At 48.4% G+C, this 21,499-nt stretch overlaps 1 protein-coding gene across 6 annotated transcripts in view; it reads right to left on the bottom strand.

The window, feature by feature from the left end:
* Positions 1–21,499, bottom strand: part of LOC119174040 (intermembrane lipid transfer protein VPS13A) — a 1,344,268-nt gene that overhangs the window by 231,279 nt on the left and 1,091,490 nt on the right. For all 6 annotated transcript variants that reach the window (XM_075894208.1, XM_075894209.1, XM_075894213.1 and 3 more), the window contains one exon: positions 20,118–20,357. In XM_075894208.1, coding sequence (XP_075750323.1) covers positions 20,118–20,357 — 240 coding nt within the window. The remainder of the gene's footprint in view (positions 1–20,117; positions 20,358–21,499) is intronic.

Genomic DNA, 21,499 nt, shown 5'->3' with positions numbered 1-21,499 from the left:
CGTGATCAGCACCTTGTGTAGACGAGTGGCCAATAAAGCACTCATCACCGAGTAATTGGCTCCCGTGTCGACAAGCAAAGTCACCAGATAACAGTCGATGGAAACAGTAATGGCAGCGGACGTTATGTTGGCAGTTTTTGCGAAACAGGCTTTAACGGTACGTCGTAAGGCAGCGGCGGAGAGTATTTGTCAGTTCGTGTGACAACCGCCTCAACTCCTGAGGTCACCATTTTCAATCTCCCCGGCGTGGGCTTGCACCACTGACACCAGGGGACCCAAAGGCGGGTTGGGCGCGGTGCGTTGATGCACACGGATGGGGTGATGGTGACCGTGACTGTCGTCGTGGCGGGACAGGAGCGTGATGGCTACCTTACAAGAAGCCTGCGATTTCTCGCGGGTGCTCACCGTAGCGTGTACAACGAACATTTTGGTGGAATCCGCATAGGCCTATTCGTCGGTAGTAACAGTCACGGTACATGTGTCCAACTTCGCCACAATGGTAGCACAAGGGACGATTGTCGGGTGCATGCCAGACGGTGAACTTCCACGGGCCAAGACGAAAATCGGCCTGAGAAGGTGGGCAATAGGCTGTACTTAGAAAGCGTCTGGTGGTCCCAGCAGGTGTATGAGTGAAATGTGCCATCGAGAGCGTAGAAACGCGTAGGGCATCCGCGTAGAAAAGCGTGGGAGGTTCGACTTACAATGGTGGTGAGGAATCAACGAACTGCCTGATTTCGTTACGAACGACGTCCGTAAGAAAAGCGCTACTAGGAGGAGACGCTGCATGAGATTTCCGATGTTCTTCACGTACATCCTGCCGTATAAGTTTGGGGAGGACCTCCCTGTTATTACTTCCTGGTACATGCGAGCACGCAGTGGACATGGCCGCCTGACACTCATACTGTGACAATTGCTGCCGAAGCATGCACTCCATAATTGTGGCCTCACGTATGAACTCTGACAGAGTCGTAGGAGGGTTGGGCACAAGGCCCGCGAAAAAAAGTTGCTCTTTTATGCCTCAGATTAGCAGGTGCACCTTCTTGTCTTCTGGCATGTGGGGGTCAGCACGTCGAAACAATCCCGACATCTCTTCAACAAACATGACGACGCTCTCGTTCGGCTTTTGAAAGCACGAAGAAAGTGCCTCCTCCGCTCTCTCTTTCCGTTCGGGGTTACTGAACGCTTCGTGAAGCTGCCGACGGAATTCCTGCCAACTTGTGAATGAAGTTTCGTGGTTCTTGTACCACACTCTTGCTGCATCTAAGAGGGAGATGTACACGTTCTTCAACTTGCGGTGATTGTCCCAGTCGATGGCAGCAACCCGGTCGAAATGGTCAAGCTAGTCTTCGACGTCCTCGCCTGCATCGCCATGGAATGGGTTGGATGTGCGAGGTGTGTTGATGACACAGGACACGCTAGCGAACAGGTCATGTTCAATTTGGGTTGTGGCTGTGGCAAACATTGTCCTCCCAGAACTTGCCAAGGGGCCATACTGTGGGGGTAGTCCTTGAAGGCGGCGACTGCTTCGATAGATATCAGCAGACCCTGGTGCACTGGCGATGGTTGCTTCTAGTTCAGGACCAGCAGGCATAAGACGTTGCAGTATAGTACCCAGAACTTCCACCAGCCTATTGCGAGAGGAAACTATAGACAGGGACTCGAAGTGAACGACTGCTTACTATACTAAGCCACAGCAGCCATTCACTTCTTCTACCACTAACCCAGCATGGCTATATATATATGTATATAATATATATATATATATATATATATATATATATATATATATATATATATATATATATATATATATATATATATATTGTGGCAAAGTCCGAACAAGCCCCACAGGGAGCTGACGGACGGAAAAGAAAAGCATGCTTACCCCCATGTCGTCCCCAGAGAGGTCTCTCTCAACTCCCGACGCGCGCGCGCAAAACATCTTGGGAGACCCTGCGCGCAGCACCACAGTCGACATCCGCTACTAGCTGAGAAGGGTTAAACATCACTCCGCTCTCCCAGCGCGGCAGATAGCGGAGGAGGGGAGTCATGTCGGGACATGAGAACGAAGAAAGAGGCGGCAAAGCCCGCACAAAGGCAACGGGCTAGCCTCAAATCCCACAAAATATATATATATTGTAAGAAATCATTGGACGTCATCTTCCTCATCTGTCAATAACCATCATCAGTCTTCGGCCGCTCCTATTCTTTATCGGCGCCATCTTGCTGTTGCTTGAATAAAGTGTAAGCTGAACCGTTGTATTTCAAGTGGTGGAAGGTGCTTCCCGATCTCTTCGACCTCTCTCCCTCCAAAGCCAGCTCCTGGAGCTTCGTTCGGAACGCCGCTTACGCCAGCAGAGCACCATGGCACAAGAGCAAGCCCAACTGAACCACCCGCCGGCGCAACCACCAGCCACCAACCCTAGCCCGGTCAACAACCCCCCTCGGGAGCCTCCAATCTTCTCCGGTCTGCCTGGCGAAGATGTCGAAGACTGGCTCGACAACTATGACCGCATAGGTGTCTACAACAACTGGAACGAGGCATCGAAATTGCACGTGTCCAGTTTTACGTCTCTCAGGCTGCCAAGACGTGGTTCTTGAATCATGAGAGCGACTTCCCCGATTAGTCTTCCTTCAAAGACCAGCTCCGACGCATTTTCGGCACACCGACTGTCCGTTCGGAAGTTGCTCACAAGAAACTGGCAGAACGCGTTCAACATTGCGGTGAGTCCTACACTTCCTATCATGAGGATGTGCTTGCACTTTGCCACCGTATCGATGACACCATGGCAGAAGGTGATCGTGTTCGGCACATTCTGAAGGGTATCAGACCTATCGCTTTCAACGCCCTCGTCGCGCACAACCCTTCCACAGTTTCCGACGTCGTCTCAGTATGCCAGCATCTTGATACCTTGCAGTCAATCCGCCTGCGACCCGACTTCTCTGAGAACCCCCTGGCAAACAGTATGGAGCTCCGATCCATCATTCGAGCCATAATTTGTGAGGAATTGCAAGCCTTGTTATGCCTGCGAGTCCACAGCGAACGGCCGTGCCTCTGAAAAAGGCAATCTGTGTCAAGGCCAGTCCGCCTGACGCGATCAACAACTCAACGGCGCCTCTCTGGCGTGCACGTGCAGTGAGTCAGCCTCGGCAAGCGACCCGTCGAGTAAACAACTGGCGTCTTCATGTCTGGGGGTCTGACGCATTGCGCGGCGACCCCATTGGAGGAGTCTGCCCTGACGACCAGCGGCGCTTCTGATTGGACATTTTGGTTGAACCCGGTGCAAATAAAAGAAGCCCTGCGGCACGTCACGATCGGCGGTCCTAGGTGAAAGCTGACATGTGTGTCAGAGCGAACCCGTTTGAGAGCAGACCTATGTGTTAGAGAGGAGAGCTCGGCTCTTTGAGTCTCTGTCGGCCCCAGTGCCGAATTTGTGCCCTCGTCGCGCACAACCCTTCCACGGTTTCCGACGTCGTCTCAGTATGCCAGCATCTTGATACCTTGCAGTCAATCATTCGAGCCATCATTCGAGCCATAATTTGTGAGGAATTGCAAGCCTTGTTATGCCTGCGAGTCCACAGCGAACGGCCGTGCCTCTGAAAAAGGCAATCTGTGTCAAGGCCAGTCCGCCTGACGCGATCAACAACTCAACGGCGCCTCTCTGGCGTGCACGTGCAGTGAGTCAGCCTCGGCAAGCGACCCGTCGAGTAAACAACTGGCGTCTTCATGTCTGGGGGTCTGACGCGTTGCGCGGCGACCCCATTGGAGGAGTCTGCCCTGACGACCAGCGGCGCTTCTGATTGGACATTTTGGTTGGACCCGGTGCAAATAAAAGAAGCCCTGCGACGCGTCGCGATCGGCGGTCCTAGGTGAAAGCTGACATGTGTGTCAGAGCGAACCCGTTTGAGAGCAGACCTATGTGTTAGAGAGGAGAGCTCGGCTCTTTGAGTCTCTGTCGGCCCCAGTGCCGAATTTGTGCCCTCGTCGCGCACAACTCTTCCACGGTTTCCGACGTCGTCTCAGTATGCCAGCATCTTGATACCTTGCAGTCAATCATTCGAGCCATCATTCGAGCCATAATTTGTGAGGAATTGCAAGCCTTGTTATGCCTGCGAGTCCACAGCGAACGGCCGTGCCTCTGAAAAAGGCAATCTGTGTCAAGGCCAGTCCACCTGACGCGATCAACAACTCAACGGCGCCTCTCTGGCGTGCCTGTGCAGTGAGTCAGCCTCGGCAAGCGACCCGTCGAGTAAACAACTGGCGTCTTCATGTCTGGGGGTCTGACGCATTGCGCGGCGACCCCATTGGAGGAGTCTGCCTTGACGACCAGCGGCGCTTCTGATTGGACATTCTGGTTGGACCCGGTGCAAATAAAAGAAGCCCTGCGGCGCGTCGCGATCGGCGGTCCTAGGTGAAAGCTGACATGTGTGTCAGAGCGAACCCGTTTGAGAGCAGACCTATGTGTTAGAGAGGAGAGCTCGGCTCTTCGAGTCTCTGTCGGCCCCAGTGCCGAATTTGTGCCCTCGTCGCGCACAACCCTTCCACGGTTTCCGACGTCATCTCAGTATGCCAGCATCTTGATACCTTGCAGTCAATCATTCGAGCCATCATTCGAGCCATAATTTGTGAGGAATTGCAAGCCATAATTTGTGAGAATTTGTAATGAATCTGTATATATGCTGTACATAAACCTTGTTTAACTCACCGTCGTCTCGTCCGCTCGTCTTATCAGCTCTGCGCAGAAGCAGTCGCGAGCTGATAAACATACGCTACCAAACGGCTGGTGACCTTCCCGGCGGAGTTGGAAGCAGTGGCGCCTTCGGGACCGTGTTGGCGTCGCCGTCGTTCGCAACAGTGGTTGCAGCGGTGAGATTTCGGAGGCCGTCCTTCGCAACAGTGGTTGGCAGCTGCGGGATCGGCCGGCGTCAGCGACATCGATGCGGTGAGTGCCTGATGTTTTTCTCTCAGTTCACCAGACTACTCTAGCTCAGGTTGTAGTAGTTTAGAGAAGGGCTGTGTGAAGCATTCGAGTGAGCTTTGATCGTTTCAAGCCAAGTTGAAGTGCTTTGAAACCAAAGTTAATGCGGAGGTGGTAAACACGGGAGTGTGAAAAATTGCTTGCGCGTCTTGCTAGTAGACTTATAGTGGGTACGGCAAGTAAATTCTTAACAGGGGCAAACAGCAAGAGGCTAGTGTGAACGATGGAGAACCTTAAAGTGAAGGAACTCATCGAAATTTGTGAGGAACTCGGCATTACTTTGGGCCGTGCGAAACGAAAACAAGCGATTCTTGAGATCATGAAGCATGAGGGAGTGTCGGCTGAGGAAGTCGATGAGGCCTGGGTGGATATCAAAGCACGCCGCGAGGAGGCTGAAAGGCGAGAAGCTCGCGAAGAAGCTGAAAGGCGCGAACGTCGCGAGGAGGTCGAGAGACAGGAGCGCCTCCAGTTGAAACGAATAGAATTGGCAATCCTACAGTGTTCGCAGGCGCCTAGCGTAGCTTCTCCGACGATTCAGGTCAGCGGTTTTAGAATTCGGGATCAACTGCCACCGTTCGTAGTAGGCGAGGACATGGCGAAGTATCTCGTCAAGTTTGAACACGTCTGTGAGCGAAACGCTTTGGAGCGGTCGCTTTGGGCGCAGAACCTGTTAGCTCTTCTTCCCGGCAAAGTGTCCGACGCGATAACTTGCTTGTCGAGGGAAGCGTTTGAGAGCTATGACGAGGTTAAGGGAGTGCTCTTGAGACGTTATAAGTTGTCACTCGAGGCTTTCAGGCAAAGGTTCCGGTATGCTGAAAAGGGGAATGAGTCACACGTTGACTTCGCGTTTCGTCTTAAGGCCGATTTAATTGAATGGCTCAAAGGCGAAGGTGTTTATGACAACCGCGATAGAGTGGTGGAATGCGTTGCATTGGAGCAATTCTACCGCTGCATCGAGGATAATGTCAGGCTTTGGCTGCAGGACAGACTTGGTGAAGTACAGCTAAACAAGGCAGCAGAGTTAGCTGAGGAGTATTATACTCGCCGAAAGTTGCACAGCAGGGCAGTGCGCGTTGAAAAGGATGAGAGAAAAGAGGGCTTTTCAAAGAAACCTGATCAACGGAGACCCGCTCCGCACCGTAATTTCAAGAAGGACCCGTCTCTTACGAAGGACAGTGTAGGGGAAGGGCAAACAGAAGCGGAGAAATCGAGTGAGGTTTCTACCACACAGGCATTTGAATCGGAAAACAAACGAAAGCCGCTAATCTGCTACAACTGCAAAAAGGAAGGACACATCGCGAGAAACTGTCAGGAAAAGTTTGCCTTCGCAACAATCCGAGAATCAGAAAAAAACATGCGGTTGTTGGAGCGGTATCTCCAAGAAATTAGGGTGAATGAGAAAACGTGCCGAGCACTTAGAGACTCAGCGGCAACCATGGACGTTGTCCATCCTTCATTGGTGTCTCCGGATGACTTTACAGGAGAATGCGCGTGGATCAGGCAAGTCGCCGAGGAGCAGAGTGTTCGCTTACCAATCGCCATGGTTGTCATTGAAGGCCCGTTCGGTAAGCTTCGCACCGAAGCGGCTGTCTCTGCCGCGCTAAATGATCGTTTTCCTTATCTTTTCTCCAACAACTCAGAGCAGCTTCTCAAAGAGCAGGGCAAATCGTTCTTCCCCAACTTAGCGTGCATGGCCCTCACGCGATCGCAAGCGCGGAAGCTATCGCGGCAGCTTGATCTGGTTCAATGCAGTGAACTCTCAAGTGACCTTGTCGGCGGGTCGACGGAACCACAGAGAGGAAATTTTCCGCATGAGTCATGTGAGCGGTCACGCGAGCGGCCCGTCGCGGAAGCGGCCGGCGAGGTATGCGTAGGGGGAGACGACATGGCGCCATTGAGTCAGAGCGAGAGGGTTGCAACGCTCTCGCCTGTAGCGGAAAGTTGGAGCGAGCTGCCGAGAGTTGATCGAGAGACGCTCATTCGAGAGCAGCGTGAGGATCTCTCGATTGAAGCGCTAGTGGAAAGCCACAAAAACGCGGCACAAGTGCTGTCGAAGGAGCACTACGAGAAATCGGTGAAGAAGCGCGCTTTTGAAGTTGATAATCAGGTAATGCTGCTGCAGCCGTCCAAAAGAAACAAGCTTGAGATTCATTGGGAAGGGCCCGCCAAAGTGATATCGAAGCTTCCCGATACGAATTATAAAGTGAAATTAGGAAGGCGGCGGAACAAAATTTATCACAGTAACTTGAAAGCAGTCGTAAATTTACTTTTAAGTGCTTCAGAGGAAGAGGGAGCGGAAGTTTTGAGTACTAGTGAGGTAATCGAAGGGGGATCGAAAGTAATCTGGGAGCAGATAAACCTAGAGCCTAGGTTAAGTGAAGCCCGGAAGGAGGACCCGAGGAGGATTGTTTCCGAGTTTGGAGACGTGTTTTCGGACTGCCCCGGAAACACGAGGGTGATCGAACACGATATCGAGCTAAGCGGTGAGGAGTCAATCCGTAGCAAGCCGTATCGTTGTTCCCCTGTGCAACGTCGCAAGTGTGAGCCGCTCTTGGTGCCGCATAGGTATCGTCGCCTAAAAGTGGCCGGTTACTGAGGTAGAGCATGTTGCTCCACAGCGCAACTTTGACGTTCGCTATCAAAAAAAAAAAGGGAAAGCTAAACGCTAATGCAGGTGCATTGAGCAGTGCGTTCTAGCTAGTACCTTCTCAACCTTTCGGTTTCTCGCTGGCGATTCGGGGCAAAATTTTGACCTCATCACGACCTGGGCTGAGCGCTCTCGTTCAGAGTGATCTCAAGGGGCCAACTTTATGTGGTATTCTAATTCGTTGCGTTGTTGTAAGTGTGAAAAATTCAAGTTCTTACTTTAAGAGTCTTGTGTCCCACATGTGCTTCTTGATGTAGAGGGAACAAAATTCCGATAGACACGTAGATAGGTATATGTTGTACTATACTTTGTCTGGTGTTCTGTTGGGTGACCGAGGGCACTTGCTTGTGTCGTGTGTTGTCTGTTGTCGAACCGTTCTTAGCAAGTTGCAGAACCATCGACAAGTGCTGAAACCGAAGATGGTCAGAAGAGACGAGCGAAGTTGGCCAGCAAGTTGTGGCGACGAGCCAGTGGAGCTGGGATCTGTCGTCAAGAATGGGATGTGTTCCCGGAACAGAGTATGGAGCTGCATTCTCCCCATGGCCCTGGAGGCGAACCTGGAGGGACCTGGCGAACGAGCGCGCCTGTCATCCGAGCCCCGTGGAAGCAGCTCGTCTTTTCGGCGCATTGTCTGGCGGCGGGGGTGCTGTTATGCCTGCGAGTCCACAGCGAACGGCCTTGCCTCTGAAAAAGCAATCTGTGTCAAGGCCAGTCCGCCTGACGCGATCAACAACTCAACGGCGCCTCTCTGGCATGCACGTGCAGTGAGTCAGCCTCAGCAAGCGACCCGTCGAGTAAACAACTGGCGTCTTCATGTCTGGGGGTCTGACGCATTGCGCGGCGACCCCATTGGAGGAGTCTGCCCTGACGACCAGCGGCACTTCTGATTGGACATTTTGGTTGGACCCGGTGCAAATAAAAGAAGCCCTGCGGCGCGTCGCGATCGGCGGTCCTAGGTGAAAGCTGACATGTGTGTCAGAGCGAACCCGTTTGAGAGCAGACCTATGTGTTAGAGAGGAGAGCTCGGCTCTTCGAGTCTCTGTCGGCCCCAGTGCCGAATTTGTAATGCCTCTGTATATATGCTGTACATAAACCTTGTTTAACTCACCGTCGTCACTGCGCAGAAGCTCTGCGCAGAAGCAGTCGCGAGCTGATAAACATACGCTACCAAACGGCTGGTGACCTTCCCGGCGGAGTTGGAAGCAGTGGCGCCTTCGGGACCGTGTTGGCGTCGCCGTCGTTCGCAACAGTGGTTGCAGCGGTGAGATTTCGGAGGCCGTCCTTCGCAACAGCCTACAGTTTACCTCCTTCTAACAACGTTCCCGCTCAACCCGCTTCTAGCGATCTGCGTGGCGTTATTAAGGAAGAAATGTCAGCGTTTCAAAGCACCCACCGTGCTCCACCATGCCCCCAACCCGCTTCATATGCATAGATCGCTTCAATGCAACCCTCGCCGTCTCAAGTACCACCACCTGTGCCTGATCATGAACATCTCGCACCTCTAGTCGCCCGTCCACCGAACCCAACCTACCATTCTTCCTGGCGGGCCCCACGGCCTATTTGCTACTACTGTGGAATTCGAGGACACATTTCCCGGGTCTGTCGACGTCGGCAGCAAGATGAACGTCGTGGTTATGCCGCTTTTGAACGAGACGACATATGTGCTCGAGGTTACTACCGTTATGCCGACAGTCATTCCAACCACCGATCACCGTCTCCTGTGCGCATTTCCGACACGACCAACAATACACGTGCATCCCGACCACGCTCCCCTTCGCCACTCCCACGCTCTGTTTCACCACTTCGGCCTGTCTCTCAACTGGCTGCCCGGGGATCGGAAAACTAAACAGTGCAGTTTTTGGAGGGAAAACTGCATCGCGGCGAAATGACCCAAGTCCTCCTAAACGACCGTCAAACATGTTATTGATAACTGTGCAAGGTGTGCGGGTGTTGGCTTTGGTGGACACGGGAGCAACTATTTCAGTTATGTGTGCCGACTTGTGTTCTCGATTGCGAAAAGTGAAGACACTCTACTTTGGATCATCTTTGATTGGGGCCAATGGAGCAATAATTAGACCATCGGCCCAATGTACAACGAGTGTCTTCATTGATGGTATTCGTCATCACATCACCTTCGCTGTCTTGATTTCATGTGCTCATGAACTAATTTTAGGTTGGGACTTTCTCTCATCAGCATCTGCATTAATTTCTTGCTGTCAACGTGTAGTCGAAATGACCGAGACCAATCACTGCAGCAAACACGTCGATGAAAAACCATTGCGTTTCTTCACAGCTTCCGAATCCATACTGCTCCTAGGTCAGGAGCAACTCATCACCATCACTTCTCCGAATATTGCCAATGGTGACGTCCTTATCACCCCTTCCAGCAGCTGTCTAGCTCGCGGCGTTGTAGTCCCCTCCAGCCTGGTGCGGTTCAAAGACAGTGCTGCGATAATCCTTGGCCTGATCCCTACCCTAGAGCCTGTCCTCCTACCCCAAGGTTCTCCAGTGTGATGTTATGTGGATACCAACCGGTATCTTTGGTCTTTCTTGACGCCTTGACAGCTCAGTCACGACAGGCCCAGTCTGTTACTTACTCCTTTTTTGCTCCCGGGATAAATCCTGACCTTTCTGCTTCTCAACGTGAGGCATTGCTAAATTTGCTAACGAAACACCTGGCCTCCTTCGACGCCAATGCTTCGGCACTAGGACAGACCACAGTTGCGCATCATCGCATCGACACTGAAGGTCAGACTGGTGTACGCCGTCATCCTTACCGAGTCTCCTTGGCCGAGCGCAAAATCATCGACGAGAACGTGACCGATATGCTAAAAAGAAACATGATACGACCCTCTACGAGTTCTTGGTCATCACCCGTCGTGTTGGTACAAAAGAAGGATGGATCGGTACGATTTTGTGTTGATTACCGCGCGCTCAACAAGATTGCCCGAAAGGATGTATATCCGATGCCCCGTATAGATGATGGACTTGACTCATTGCAAGGCGCCCAATACTTCTCCACCCTTGACCTTCGGTCCGGGTACTGGCAAATATCGATGCACGAAGCAGACAAAGAGAAGATCGCTTTTTCTACGCCGGACGGTCTTTACGAGTTTAACGTAATATCATTCGGCCTATGTAATGCTCCCACCACATTTGAAAGGATGATCGACACTGTTCTTCGTGGCCTCAAGTGAAAAACTTGTCTATGCTACCTCGATAATATCGTCGTGTTTTCTTCCACTTTTGCTGATCATCTGCAATGCCTAGATCAAGTGCTCACATGTCTCTCCAATGCTGGACTTCAACTAAACACAAAGAAGTGCCATTTTGGCAACACAGCTATAAACGTTCTAGGACATCTCGTTAGTAAAGATGTCATCCAGCTCGATCCGGACAAAATTTCCGCAGTCCTCAACTTTCCACGACCATTTCGCTCCAAAGAACTACGCAGTTTCCTTTGACTCGCATCGTACTTTCGCCGCTTCATTCGCAACTTTGCCACTATTGCCGCTCCTCTCCACAAGCTCCTTGCTAGTACCGGTTCCTTCGATTGGAATGATCAATGCAAAGCCTCATTTCAAGAACTCAAGCAGGCACTGACATCCCCACTGGTGCTTTGTTATTTCGATGACAGGGCACCTACGTTATTACACACTGACGCTAGTGGACAAGGAATCGGCGCCGTACTCCTCCAGCGTGACCATGCCTTTTGCGAGAACATTGTCGCGTATGCAAGCCGCACTCTGACCTCTGCAGAGAAGGGGTACTCGATAACCGAACAAGAGTGCTTGGCTGTTGTCTGGCCCATCCAAAACTTTCATCCGTACCTACATGGTCGACATTTTACTGTTGTGACAGACCTCCATGCTCTTTGCTGGTTGTCCTCAATCAAAAACTTGTCCGGATGACTTGGCCGCTGGGTTCTACGATTACAATCTTATGACTTTGACGTCATCTACAAGACTGGAAGACAACATCAAGATGCCGACGCTTTGTCACGATGCCCTTTGCCGCAGTTTTCGGCGCAGATCACATCCCCTTGTCAAATTGGTTATACTGAGGACGCCTGGTCGATATCAGCCATTTCTTCCCTACCTTCATCCACCCGTTCGTCAGTACTTATCACTCACCAGCGAGCCGATTCTTATTGCACTGACATCATCGGTCGACTTGCCGGCGCTTCATCTTCCCCTAATGCCAGGCTCCGGAAACAACTCAGACTATTCAAGTTGGAGGACGATGTGCTATATCGATACATTTTCCACCCGGAAGGCCACTGATGGGTTCCCGTCCTACCATGCGCACTACGCACTGAAGTTCTGCGTGCTTCCCACGACGACCCGACGTCAGGACACTTGGGTTACTACAAAACATACGAGCGCATCCGCAGTCGATTCTTCTGGCCAGGTCTTTCCACGACGGTAGCTAAATATATTGCCTCGTGCACACTTTGCCAACACCGCAAACGGCCCACTACTGCTCCAGTCGGGACCCTACAATCACTTCCTTGTCCATCAGAGCCGTTTTCTGTCGTCCGAATTGACCTCTTCGGGCCCCTCCCAACTACATCAGACGGCAAGAGATGGATCGTCATCGTCACCGCCGTTGATCACTTGACCCGGTACGCTGAGACGGCCTCGATCACTTCAAGAACTGCTTCGGAAGTAACAACTTTCTTCTTGAATGCTATTTACCTACGTCACGGAGCCCCTCGTGTTCTTTTGAGCGACCGGGGCAAGGCATTTCTTTCAAGCACGCTCAGTGAAGTTTTTCAAGTATCAAAAACAGTTCATAAAACAACATCTAGCTATCACCCGCAAACCAATGGCTTAACGGAAATATTTCATCGCACACTGTGTCACATGCTGTCCATGTATATCCGACTGGACCATCGCAATTGGGATGCCATACTTCCCTTTGTCACGTATACATATAATACGTCAGTTCAACGAACCACAGGCTATTCTCCATTTTTCCTAGTATACAAATGCCAACCGACATCATCACTCGACGTTTCATTCTTTTCTGGCCCCGTCAACTCTTCACCATTTGTTTGCAACCAGTTTCTGTCTCGTGTCGCTCGATGCTGTCGTCTTGCCCGTGTAAACACCAAAGCTAGCCAAGAAGATCGCAAACATCGTTATGATGCCACTCACCGCGTCGTTCTCTACCGCCCTGGCGATGATGTACTTCTGTGGACTCCTGCCCGAACGCCTGGCTTATGCGAGAAGCTTGAGTCACGCTATCTTGGCCCCTACAAAGTTGTCGAACAGACCTCACTGGTGAACTACCTTGTCACACCTGTTCATGTCCCCACTGACCAACGCTGCCGCGGGACAGAGATTGTGCACGTTTCGCGTCTCAAGCCCTATCGTATGCGTTCCACAGCGTAATTCGCGGCCAGGCTGGTCGCTTCCGTTGACGGGGGAAATTAGTGTAAGAATTCATTGGATGTCATCTTCCTCATCTGTCAATAACCATCATCAGTCTTCGGCCGTTCCTCTTCTTCATCAGCGCCATCTTGTTGTTGCTTGAATAAAGCGTCAGCTGAACCATTGTATTTCAATATATATATTGATCTTTTTAATTTTATAAGTCTAGGTACTTGACAAATTTATATACTTGAGCTATTTTCTAAACTGGTTCAAATATTACACTTTCACATTTTAAACATTCTGGATTTATTTTTGTTCAGGCAGCTATTCAACTTGTACAACAGGAATAGTGGTATTAGTAACTTTCAGAGCATTTTCTAAAATACGTCTTTTATGCAGAAACTCATGGGAGAATGTAACTTTACCTGGCATTTCTTTTCATTAAAATGTCGGAATTGAACTCCAGTTTCCTGCTTGGTGAGCTTTGGCACCTTAGAAGTGAAAATAATCCAATAGTATCGTGGTTGCACGGCCACTCTTACTCTTTTTTTTTTTCTGTTCACTAGTACTAGTCTAGTACTAGTTTCCGGTTCATGATAAAGCACTAGTCAAGGCTACCAAATTACAGAGTTTAAGCGGCATGCACATGCCTAAAAACCACTGGTAACCATGAGCACTGCTGCTCGTATGCAGTGGCGCACGACCCGGTCACTCCCTGTAAGCATTGTAGCTGACTGCGTGTGTAATTTATATTTTTTATTACTCTTGATTCTTTCATGCTTGATTACCCATTCGAATAGCTTCTTTTTGTTTCTTCCTTATGCCTGTACATTATTTTGTGCATTTCTACACATGCACCAACGTTCTCAGGCTGTATTACAACAGATATATGCCATTGTGATGCTGCTAGACACATCAGATTTTGCATTCTATTGTTGCCCCATGCACTACCACAGTGCTTAAGGGGGGAGACTACACTTGATGGGCATCTTTTTTATTTATGTATAAATATGTACAACATTTCCAGTCTGAGTATTTAGATGTGCAGATTCTAAAAATGTAATTACATTTTTAATGTGTCAAGTAGTTTCCAAGACAATCAAGAATCAATGTATAACCTAAGTCCTTTGTTTGGAGCCTAATTTACATATAAACAGGAAGTACCAAAGATTGACGACAGTGTAGAAACAATGTAGGATGTTAAAAAAGTGCGATTTGCTATAAATAAATTTGCTGAGCCAATTTCAACAAGAATGAGAGGATATCAATGTTCACAAAGAAAAAGCCACCTTCACCTGTAATGCATGTGGCCCAATTAGAAATAATTTTGATCTGTATAGTAGTTCAAAATAAGCATATTGCATACTACATGCATTTATCTTGCTGGAAAAAAAAGAATTATGCTGATATCAAATAAAACAGAAGTTATTTTCCCTGCAACTTAGCCAATGTGCCAAAATTGCTGTTTTTAGAAAATGAGAAAAAACATTTCAGAACACTTGCATTAAAAAATACTAATAATATCTTATAAAAATGCACCAGGAGCATAATCTGGATGCATCCCATTCTTATACTTCTTCTTGACCAGCCTTCTCAGACTTTGGGATGCTTCTTTTAATTTATTTGAGATTGCAGTCTGACGACAGTTCTTCTCCCTAACCCTCAGGGATTCGCTGCTGAATATCATGATGTGCAGCTGCTCTATGATCGCAGCAAATGAATTGACATTGCCCTCGTTGAAGCACAGCACAGCTTCTGCAATAGCAGCTTGGACAGCGAAAAAAGAAGGGTGCTGCTCTTTTGATACCAAACTCCAAATTACAGATTAGAGGCTTTCGTGTGAATTCTGAGTCTTGTTTTGCTGGCACCTTGCCTCCCTACCACACCTTTTGACTCCGAAAAGTGCTTAACTTTTCCTGCTGTTGCCGACACTGACAAAAGACCCTCAAGCGTCGTGCTTGTCTCGCGGGGGTGTGCATCACGAAATTCACTGGAACCGATCGCATCAGCGTCTAGCCGCACACGGCTGGAGTCGACATTGCGCATGCTGTCAGGGAGGCCCGTGTCTACGCCCACTTCACCGTTACTGATAGCATCGGCGCGGTCATAATTCACAGAGCATCTGCTATTCGAGAAAGCCGTCTTGCACATTCCACCATTGATAACATCTTCAGTAGATGTGCAGCCAGCAACCATGCTACGCATGCACAAAGAGCCATTTTCAGTTACGACAGCGCTATTAAAAAAACAACGTCAAAACTTGCCCCCAATACAGTGGCAGCACCATTAGGTTTTCTCCCTCTGCCTTTCTTCTATGAACCGCCAAAATGATGCTGTGATCGGAACTTTTTCACACCACCGGGCATAGCGAGACGCACAAGCACGCTAAGGGTACGAGTGACGACACCTTCGCAAAGGTGACACCTTCTTAAAATGACGGCGCACATTGCCAGCGAGTTTTCCTAACCAATTGGGAAGTGCAATTTTGGTCCCGTGCGTCAAGCAACCAATGGAATTACGCGCTGCGTGTTATTTTGACTTCACCTTTTTTGCTTTTGCAAGGGACACATAGTTGTCTACTGGAAAAAGAAAAAGAAAGCTAAAAAGCGACACTGTCGAAATTTGGGCTTGTTGGTGCATTGTGACGACAGAAAATAGCGCAAAGAAATGGGGACACAAGACGAGGACACACGGCACAGGCGCTAACTTCCAACATAATGTTTATTGCCACCGCATACTCGCCTATATCACCAAGAAAAATAACATCACATGACATGAATGAAGCGCACAAAAAAGTAATTTCTTAGAAAATACAATTCCTAATCACTGAGCGTAAGAGAGGGAGTGCTGACGCACTTAGACCCCAGTGAAGCGATAACCTCAGCCTCAATAATCTCTCTAGTTAGCTTGTCAAACATTCTCTTGATAACAGTGCATGCATTGAATATCGGCGCGCAGCCGCAGGATTTACAATGTATGGCCAACCAACTTCCCTGGCTGTTTTTTACATTATTACAATGTTCTTTTAATAGATCATTAAGACAACGGCCCATCTGTCCAATATACTCTTTACCACAAGAAAGCGGGATACGATAAACAACGCATATGATACAGGGAACATAAACAGTTCGATGCTTCTTACTTCAACCTTTGGGTTTTTCGTCACGGTCATGAAGGCCACACAGGCTGACCAACTTCTTGGGAGCCGAAAAGACAACCCTAACTTCAGAGCGCTTAGCTAATTTCTTTAGGTTGTGCGAAATCTTGTGATAGTATGGTATGACGACCAGGTGCTTCGGTTTCTCGGAATCACGACTCGCTGTACAACCTGGGTTGCGAAGCGTACGAAGCAAGCCTTCTGCAACTGAAGTTTGGACGTGCGTAGGATAACCTGCTTTCAACAAACGGTCTGACTGATTATGAAAACTATTGGCGATTTCGTGCTCACAAGATTTGCTTAAAGCATGACGAAAACAATGACTGATGATGCCTCTTTTCACTAGTTTGGAGTGAGCTGATTGGTAAGGAAGGAGCGGTTTGTTCATACGTGGTTGGTAAGCCCAACATATGCGGTTAGAATGAAAGGTGAAGAGGACATCGAGGAATTTTATGGTATTGCATTCAGGCAGTTCATGTGTGAGAGTCAAGGGTTTAAAACACTCAGAAAAATGTGAAATTCTTTTTGCCACACCTGCCTCATCCGCTACCGTGTCGTTAGATAATAAAACAAGATAGTCATCGACACACCGGAACACTTTTTTTATCTTCAAATTTTCAAGACGTAGGTAAATCGATCTGTCAATTCTACTTAAATATATGTCGCTTAAAGTAGGCGCAATGCAGGACCCGATACAGATTCCGTCCTTTTGAATAAAAGGCTTGTCATCCCATGAAATGTAGGTCGTCTTGAGGTAAAATGATAAAAGTTCTAAAAACCGACTGACAGGAACACCACACTCGGTTTGAAATCTAACAGAGCCAAACAAATCTATACACTCTTCAACCGCAGCAAGCAACTGATCATGGGGAATAGAATAATACAAATCAGTCACGTCGACTGAAAAACCATAAACATGCTCACCGACACAAGTTCTCACATAATCTATGACTTGATCAGAACTTTTTACTATGAAAGGATCATCAACGTTAAGCCGGTTCAACTGTTCTTGCAAAAAAGTAGCAATCGATTTTTGCCATGTATCACATTCTGAAACAATTACCCTAAAAGGCATATTACTCTTGTGAGTCTTGGCATTAAAAAACACTTTTAAAAAGTCATGCTTACTATTTGTGATGCCACTGACAACTCGAGAAAGGTTTAGGTCTTTGCATAGCTTTTTTGCTACCGATTTAACTTTTTCAATGCGGACATCCTCGCGAGAGGAGAAAACAGAGCTTACGGCAGTGTGAGCCTTAGAACCAAACAGTCCCAGAGTCAGGATGGCGAAGCCTCCTTCCTTATCAGCGGGAAGGACGGTAAGAGAGTGCTCCTTGAGAAAAGCCTCAACTCTCCTGAGAGGAATTTCGGATCCAGCTGGTCTGTAGCGCGAAACAGTGTCAACGCCTTCTGAGATGGAGTGAGGTTGCTCTTGTTCGGGCACATGGCGTGAAACTTGTCGCACCATGGCTAGAAGTTCCGGTGGAGACGTCCTAGGTTCCACCGCAAACACCGCGACAATTGCCGGTGCTATGCACAGGCGTCGCCGAAAAAGTAACCGATCAAAAGCCGACAGTTCACGTGCCTGAACAGATCACCGTGCCTCCCGACATCCTCCGGACTTTAAGCCTCGGGCCCAAGTTTGCGGTGAAACCTAAGACGTCTCCACCAGAACTTCTAGCCATGGTGCGACAAGTTTCACGCCATGTGCCCGAACAAGAGCAACCTCACTCCATCTCAGAAGGCGTTGACACTGTTTCGCGCTACAGACCAGCTGGATCCGAAATTCCTCTCAGGAGAGTTGAGGCTTTTCTCAAGGAGCACCGTGTCGTTGGATAATAAAAGAGGCATCATCAGTCATTGTTTTCGTCATGCTTTAAGCAAATCTTGTGAGCACGAAATCGCCAATAGTTTTCATAATCAGTCAGACCGTTTGTTGAAAGCAGGTTATCCTATGCACGTCCAAACTTCAGTTGCAGAAGGCTTGCTTCGTACGCTTCACAACCCAGGTTGTACAGCGAGTCGTGATTCCGAGAAACCGAAGCACCTAGTCGTCATACCATACTATCACAAGATTTCGCACAACCTAAAGAAATTAGCTAAGCGCTCTGAAGTTAGGGTTGTATTTTCGGCTCCCAGGAAGTTGGTCAGCCTATGTGGCCTTCATGACCGTGACGGAAAACCCAAAGGTTGTAGTAAGAAGCATCGAACTGTTTATGTTCCCTGTATCATATGCGTTGTTTATCGTATCCCGCTTTCTTGTTGTAGGGAGTATATTGGACAGACGGGCCGTTGTCTTAATGATCTATTAAAAGAACATTGTAATAATGTAAAAAACGGCCAGGGAAGTTGGTTGGCCATACATTGTAAATCCTGCGGCTGCGCGCCGATATTCAATGCATGCACTGTTATCAAGAGAATGTTTGACAAGCTAACTAGAGAGATTATTGAGGCTGAGGTTATCGCTTCACTGGGGTCTAAGTGCGTCAGCACTCCCTCTCTTACGCTCAGTGATTAGGAATTGTATTTTCTAAGAAATTACTTTTTTGTGCGCTTCATTCATGTCATGTGGTGTTATTTTTCTTGGTGATATAGGCGAGTATGCGGTGGCAATAAACATCATGTTGGAAGTTAGCGCCTGTGCCGTGTGTCCTCGTCTTGTGTCCCCATTTCTTTGCGCTATTTTCTGTCGTCTAAAAAGCGACCTTTCTAAAAAAACCAAAATGGCGCTGGTGAAGTGCTTAGTTCAGCTCTGTCGGTGGTTGAAGTACGGCTAGTTTACACTTCAATTTAAACGTCTGCTTGCAGGAAGTTGCTCTCTTTATGGGCTATAACTTGAGAAATAAGTAGAGTTTTGAAGCCAAACATTGCTGATAGGTGCAGAAGGGCATCGGAAACGCGAAAATGATGGGAGAAAAAATGTCACTATCAGCCAGATTTTCGACTTCTAAGTGCCGCGTCCCCCCTTAAACGTGGGTAAGCTTTTTTCCACTCTGCATTATTAAAGCTAAGTGGATTTCAAATGAACTGTGTGGAAACACAGCGCGAAAAACTGCAGCGCATATAAGACGCCCCTCGCTTTCCGTGCGCTCACGAGCGTGGAAAGCCCTTGGGTTCGGTGCAGCAGCGGCGTGGCACGGCAGTTCGCCGCAAAAGGCCCACGCGGAAGCCAGTGCTTTGGACATTCCCCCTACTTCAGGTCACTCTACACATAAGATATCAGTGGTCCTCTTTGGCATGTGGCTGCAAGCATGAACGGTTGTCTCCCGCTGTGGGTCCGTAGGTGGACAGCACCCCGGGTCGTCTGCACATGGGCCCTTGTGCTGAGCCGGGCGCCACTTCTGTGTTACCTTGTGTTTATTGTTATTTTGAATGAGTGTATTTGGATTGTATAAGGTTCATACGTTTAGCGTGTTTATCACTAGTGATGTATTAATTTTGCTGACGATATCATCACTGTAAAAATCAGGTGAAATAAGTATGCTGTTTGGTTTGATGTGACCGCATCTGCTGTGTTTGTTGGCTCTGAGAGCGCCGCCTCATTTATAGACCCTACAAGATGAAGTGAAAAATTGTGGACAACACAATTTATTGAGAATGCAACAACACACTGCAAATAACCAGCCTATTCTTTCCTCAATGAGTTTTCCAATGTGAATGCTCCTCCTATTTCAGCACTATTAATCTTTGTTTGACAGACATATTACATGAAAAATAAAGTGGCACTTACTTGTGGAAGCTCAAAAATATACAAGGATCTTATGGTGTGTACTTTTCGTCTGGGTGCAGTGGCTCACAAAATTCAATGGAAGGGCAGAAAACACTGTGATATCGGTCTTGCAAGTTTTAAATTAAGGGTGGTAGGTACTTCATCACTAAGTTTAGTTCTAGTGCTGAGTAATACAATTGACAAAACCGCCATCAAAGTTGAGTCACAAGCAGCAAAACTTTCTGACCTGCACATAGTCTTTGAGCTCGGCGACCCTTGTTGTATGAGAGGCCCAGCGGTACTCGAGCCACGTGGCCAGCTCTAGGGTGAAAGGCTTCCAGGCGTCATGGATGCGCACCTCCCACTGAGCAGGGGCACTATGCACACTCAGGTAGGCCAGCTCTGCCAGAGACTGGCTCATCAGGGAAAGGCCAATTCCATGCAGGCACAGGAACAGCTCCAGCCACGACTGCTCACCGTCTAGAACCTGCACCAACGAAATCATGCCTCCTGGCTTCGCAGACTCTAGCTGAACCTCCTGCTTCATCACCAATAAATAAAAGCATGGCCCAAGTCATTACTTGGACAGCAAGCATTCTAAAGTGTCTAAAATACAGTCATAAGCTGAAGTTCATGGTGGACCTCACCTGGCCGTAGCCAAGATCTTTTTTCAAGGGGCTAAGGTTTCATGCACCTAATCAGTGGTTTTCAACAACCTTTTGACTCAATGGTTTTCAAGGACTTTTCACGTCATTCGCATGATTTTTCACTGAATATTCGTCAGGTGATACAATGCCTTGTGTGACTAAAGTACACAAAAATACCAATCCTGTGTAGTGAAAACGATACATGTGATATATGGGCAGGCATCTTATGCAGTCATTCCATAATGCTGCAATAGTTTCATGCGATTGCTTACTTTATAGCAACATTTGCAATGCCAAGAAAGTGTACGATATCCACATTGCTAGCACTAGCATACCGATCAAAGAGAAGACAAATATGACATAGAAATGCATGAATAAACTGATGCAACCATGTGGCCTGTGTAAAAAATTTACATCGATGCAGTCGACATCAGGAACCTGCAAATGAAGATCAACTTTGACTACACCCGCCATCAGAAGCAACCTCTCCTCCCACAAAGGTTTCAGAGAAGACAGCCAGCAATACGTTGAGCTCCAGTAGAGCACTACAACTCCTTAGTCTTCTAGAGATGATTGGCGATATCGCCAGAGCTATGATTGACAGCCTCGTCAGTCAAAGTAATAAGAATGTGAGCGAGATTTTGGACCTCACTTGCTAATCGCTCCGGCAGCGTTTAAACCAGTAGACAAGCAATGAGGACAGCATACACAATATGAAGCTTTTCTGTGAAGACTCACCAGTCATTGCTCTCATAATACATGACAGGACAAGATAGTGTCAGATGCGAATGACTCATGTCTATGGATGAGTTATTCTTGGTTCTGAAATAACAACCCCCAGAATATAGCGCACCTAATAAAGACACATCTGTCAGCAGAGGTGATTGTGGCAAGAACACATCGACAATGGAGATAACAGACACAATGTAGCCAAAATTCCAGTATGAGATTATTTGAATGCAGTCAACACTAAGCTCAAAAA

This window comes from Rhipicephalus microplus, chromosome 5 (genome assembly GCF_043290135.1).
Source record: "Rhipicephalus microplus isolate Deutch F79 chromosome 5, USDA_Rmic, whole genome shotgun sequence".
Classification (NCBI taxonomy): Eukaryota; Metazoa; Arthropoda; class Arachnida; order Ixodida; family Ixodidae; genus Rhipicephalus; species Rhipicephalus microplus.
Note: the sequence above shows the minus strand (reverse complement) of the source record. Positions and strands in the feature narration are given on the sequence as shown.